This window comes from Gadus morhua, chromosome 22 (assembly GCF_902167405.1).
Source record: "Gadus morhua chromosome 22, gadMor3.0, whole genome shotgun sequence".
Classification (NCBI taxonomy): domain Eukaryota; kingdom Metazoa; phylum Chordata; class Actinopteri; order Gadiformes; family Gadidae; genus Gadus; species Gadus morhua.
Window position 1 is genome coordinate 22,643,223 of NC_044069.1, and position 5,000 is coordinate 22,648,222.

Genomic DNA, 5,000 nt, shown 5'->3' on the forward strand with positions numbered 1-5,000 from the left:
TTCTATTCGCAAATATTGTTTAACATCCTTCCTAAAAAAAATATTTTTGTTCCTGTTACTCAATAAGGTAACCTTTAAACCTTTAAAACAGGTATACAGTGATCAGCGGTCACTTGGGCATTATATAGGTCCCTGTAAAGGCCAACTCACAGGCACAATAAAACAGGGTGCATGCACCAACACATGCACACCCACACACATGCATATGAGCTCCTAAACACATGCATATACACACCCACACACATCTTTTGTGTGTGAGTTTTTTCATGGATGATGAATTTCAATAAGCTAAAGATGTACACATGCACACAGACACACACACACACACAGACACACACAACAAACAAACATTCTAGAGATTAAATCTCTAATTCTCTGTAGAACTTGGAGCATCAATCATTCTCATAGTCATCAACTAGATCTGGATCTCGAGAACTGTGCAATAAGCATCCGTTATCGCATCCGATTTTGCGTTGGTCCTTAAAAGCATAGCAGTTATTTAAGGCTTTGACGAACAGACATGGTGTACATATGTATGTATATATAGGTAGCTACAGAGAAAAATTAAGCTGAAAATGCATCTGAGCATGATGGATGAATACCACTGCATTTAAATTACAACGCTTAAAGATTGTACTTAAAATGAGGGTTTAAAAGGCCCAGTCGGGTAAAGCAACAATATGTGAAGAATACCGCTGGAAATAAATGAGAGGCTGGCCGTTTGTGAACCCAAAACTGCCCTCATAATTAAAAAAGAGTCAACTATAAATTGTACATCGTTTTATTCCATTTTTGTTTGGTGGGTCAGTTTACTGTAGTATTACAGAAACATAACCTGAGACCTTTAAATCCTTTTTTCTTGTTTTATTGACTTTTAAGCATATAAGCCAGACATTTGACCGTGTCATTTGAACGTTTATGTTCAGATTTGAAGGATGGTTTCCATACAAAGTGTCAGTTGAAAATGTACTATGTTATGGAAATCCACCAGGAGTAAGCATGAGCTCAAAGGTGACTGGGAAAGAGAAGGATTCTTCAGGATAGCCTTAGAGTTCTTCACCAGTACAGTTATCATCGTTCATGTGCCGTACGACACACTAAATACTGTGAATTTAACCTGGAGCGCATCCCAAAATATCTGTACCATACCTAATAGAAATTAAATCAGATCACAGCCTACGAGCACCAACAGGCGACATGCTGAATGGAATCATGTCTTTCTTTAATGGCTGGTAATAGAAACTCATTTTTCTCAGTTATGATCCGAAAAAAACAAGAAGAAACTGTGTTTTGGACCTACACTACACTACGGGTAGAAAGTCGTAGCTACCTTACAAAAATCACACACACACACACACACACACACACACACACACACACACACACACAAACACACAAACACACACAAAGGCGACAGCTGTTTGGCGAGGAAAAAAAAGGGGAAAAAGCAGACGCAATCAATCAAACAACACACAGGTGTGAATGTGTGTGTGCTTGTGTCTGTGCACATATTCCACTCCGTCTCCACACTATCACCAGCACACCCATTCTGTCTGACGGGTCAGTGCACGTGCGTGTGTTGTTGTGTGTGTGTGTGCGTACGTGTGTGAGGGCAAAAGAGAGAGAGTAAAATGGCTGCCATGCCGGTGTTTTTGTGAGGCCACGTACGACTGCTCAAAGAAGTGCTTGACCCTCCGCCCCACGGGTAGGGAGAGTGACAGAGAGGGTGGTAAGAGAGAGAGAGAGAGAGAGAGAGAGAGAGAGAGAGAGAGAGAGAGAGAGAGAGAGAGAGAGAGAGAGAGAGAGAGAGTGAAGTGAAGTTGGCAAGGTAAAGAGAGAAAGGGATGGATGAATTGGACCATAGGAAGGAAAGAAGGGAGGAATGGAGGGATGCAGGGAGGAGAGCTGGAGGATGGAGGACAGGTGCGAGGCAGGCTGGTGTCTAGGGCAGATGGTGGAACTATATGAGCAAGAAGAGGATGTACCAGAACCACGGAGTGTGTGGGCAGACAGTGGACTAGCATTGTTTAAATAGTGTACACACGCACACCAACACACACCCACACGCAAGCTAACATATGTGTAAGTAGGAGAAAGCCTCAGACACAAACACACAAATACAAAACAAAGACAGTCATGCGACAACTAATGGTGTTATGGTGTTACATATCATATCTGTTCCATTCAGGAGTGGGCAATTATTTACTTGCCTGCTCTCTCTCTCTATCTCTCTCTCCCTCTCTCCCCCTCTCTCTCTCTCACTCTCCCTCTCCCTCTCCCTCTCCCTCTCTCTCTCTCTCTCTCTCTCTCTCTCTCTCTCTCTCTCCATCACTCTGTATCTCTCTTTCTCTTTTTTTTTATCTCTGCAAACACACCAACTCCAGCTAATGGTCTTTTCTGTTATGGCAGTTCTCTCAGTGAGTGAATATAGCAACGGCAAGGGTAAGGAACCATTTGTTTCAAAAAGGTTACACAGGGAACATACACTAAGATATTTCGTTTAATCTTATTAAGACCACACTAAAGTTGAATTTGAAGCCTTCTGGGGGATTTAGGATTTCCTGCAGTTGATTATGTTTTTATGTTGATTAATGCAATAATTAAATACATACATAAAGTAGGCTACTCAAAATGCCATAAATGCAAAGCTTTGCATCGCTCACCTGGATTTAAACATCCCATTCGCTGGGGGGTTAACAGCGAACGAGCTACTCGAAAGCATAAAACGCGTTGCAGTAGACTATTTGGCATGCGTAAAAATTGTTCAAGCCTTAGTGGCAGAGATCTTTTTTTCTCCCTCAGTGATCCGAGCCGTGAGAAACGTCGGTCACAGACGGCCTGCGTCCCAGCAGAGTCCTGCCTGCTCCCGCATGCATGCACTGGTCCCAGCGAATCCAAATCCAGGTTCCCACTGGGGGAAGATGTTGTCCTTTTATTTAAAGCCTTCATCAACGCACACTGGAGTTGGGCAACTGCGATTAGAAAGGGACTATTAATTAGAAAAAAAAAACACATTCGTTTGAGAAGATGCGTCTGGCAATTTGGAAAATTAATTTTGATTATTTTTATTATAATGATTAGGCTATTATATTTAGTAGTAGTAAGATGATTATAATTCCGTTTATTTTATAATATTTTTCTCTGACCTTCCAGCAGGTCTGAGGGCGTTACAGTGAACCCCTCCGTTCAGAAGGAGCCCGCGTGTGCGAGGTGCGTGTGAGGGGACAGATCAGTGTTTGGAGGAGACAGCCACCAGCCAATTAATTAATTAACTAATGGACAGGAATCCCTTGCCTTCCAGGCCATATCTGCCACAGAGTCGGGTTAATTAGATTGATTCATTGATTTAAATTGATCGAGTTGATGGGTCATTGAACTATGTGTGACTCAATGTTATCTACTGACCGTTTTTATTTGAAAACCCTAGTCCAAAATACCTTGAAAAAAAGTGTTAACAAGAGCCATACATGTGGGCTATTATTTGTCTATATTCACATTTTACTATATTGAGTGTAATCATTACAAATACATAGGTAATATCGTGATATGTAGGCCTATTATAATTTATCCGAGAATGGCTTATTTTTCTGATCATGGATCATTTGTTCCTGCGTGTGGACCCGGTTTTAAGGTTTCCAGGCTATTGCATTATTAGGTTGCATGTTTGTTTTTTGTCGATTCTGAAATATAGGCCTATACATTTTTTACAAAAAACCATCACATTTGAATTGAACATCTGAAATGGTCCAATAGCGTCTTGGTCATATAGCCTACTTTATATTGTTTAAGTGCATCATGCATCATCATAGTATTCACGGATTCGGACATTAGTCAGTGGATTCAAACTTCTGTAATCCTATGATATACTGCAGGTCCCTGGGGTCATTAACAGACTCTGTTCCCGAACAGCAAAGCACCAATCTGAACACAAAGCCCCCAATGTTTCCCCAAGACGTAACAAACATCAACACAACATTGTTATCATACGGAAGAAGTCGCACTTACACTGAAAAGAGGCAGAAATTCCCACCATGCGGTACGGTGTTGTGGGCTCAAATAATCCCTGTCCTCCCAGTCCTTGTCTCCTACGAGGTCCTCCCGGTCCGTTTAGGGTTCTCAGTCCAGTCAATGGATCAGGAAATGAGCTCCAACTCCAACACACAGAAGGTACAGGGCTCTCGAGGGGCAATTACTTGGGTTTTATTTGTAGAAAAGAGTTGAATAGGAAAAAACCGGGGGATGTTCCCAACACCAACAGGGAGCGGAGGAGGCGGCAAGGAGATGAGCACGAGGATGCAGCCGCAGCAGCAGCGGAGCAGCGCGCGGGGCTGTCTGATTTCAGCGCGCGGGCCACTCTGTATGATTTTCCGCAATCCCGATCCTTTCACGTGCCTTCGAAATCCGTCATTCGTAAGAGCAGGTCGGAAATGAACTCTGTGGCTTCTAACTATGATGGAAATGTAAAAAAGGAAACCACAACATGTGATCCCGCCGCTGGTCGTTCCTTCTGCTCTGTGCTCTCCGGTCCGGACCGTGTCGGTGTCTGTGATGAGGAGAGGAGGAGCAGCGCGCTGCCTCCAGTTGGCTCAGAGCGGAGCCAGGTGGCGGGGGGCAGGGCTGGAGCGGTGGGCGGGGTCCGAGGGGGATGGGCGGGGTCCAAGGGGGGTTGGCGGGGGGGGGGGGGGGGGGGGGGGGGGTCAATTTAGACTACCTATTTTAAATGATATTATATTATTATATTGTAGGACTGGGAATTATTTGATGCCTATCACAACACTGTAGCGCATGGTGGGGATTTCTGCCTTCAGGTGGACGGTCCGAGGGGTAGGCGGGGTCTGAGGGGTGGGCGGGGGTCCGAGGGGTGGGCGGGGTCTGATGGGTGGGGTGGCGATGTGAAGCACGGAGCATCTGTGTGTCCTGAAACCAGCCGAGCTCAAGGGGTCAGGTTTAACTGAAGCGTTTTCATTAAGAAACGGTAGTGGGCTCCTTAAAACAAAGAC

At 44.3% G+C, this 5,000-nt stretch overlaps 1 protein-coding gene across 9 annotated transcripts in view; it reads right to left on the reverse strand.

The window, feature by feature from the left end:
• The window catches only part of runx1t1 (RUNX1 partner transcriptional co-repressor 1), a 65,199-nt gene extending 60,627 nt beyond the window's left edge, over positions 1–4,572 (reverse strand). For 7 of the 9 annotated variants that reach the window (XM_030347222.1, XM_030347217.1, XM_030347221.1 and 4 more), the window contains exon 1: positions 4,006–4,571. In XM_030347222.1, coding sequence (XP_030203082.1) covers positions 4,006–4,033 — 28 coding nt within the window. In that variant the 5' untranslated portion in view covers positions 4,034–4,571. Of the gene's footprint in view, positions 1–4,005 lie in introns of all 9 variants that reach the window. The other 2 variants (XM_030347214.1, XM_030347213.1) reach the window with 1 other exon arrangement.
• Positions 4,573–5,000: the final 428 nt, after the last annotated feature.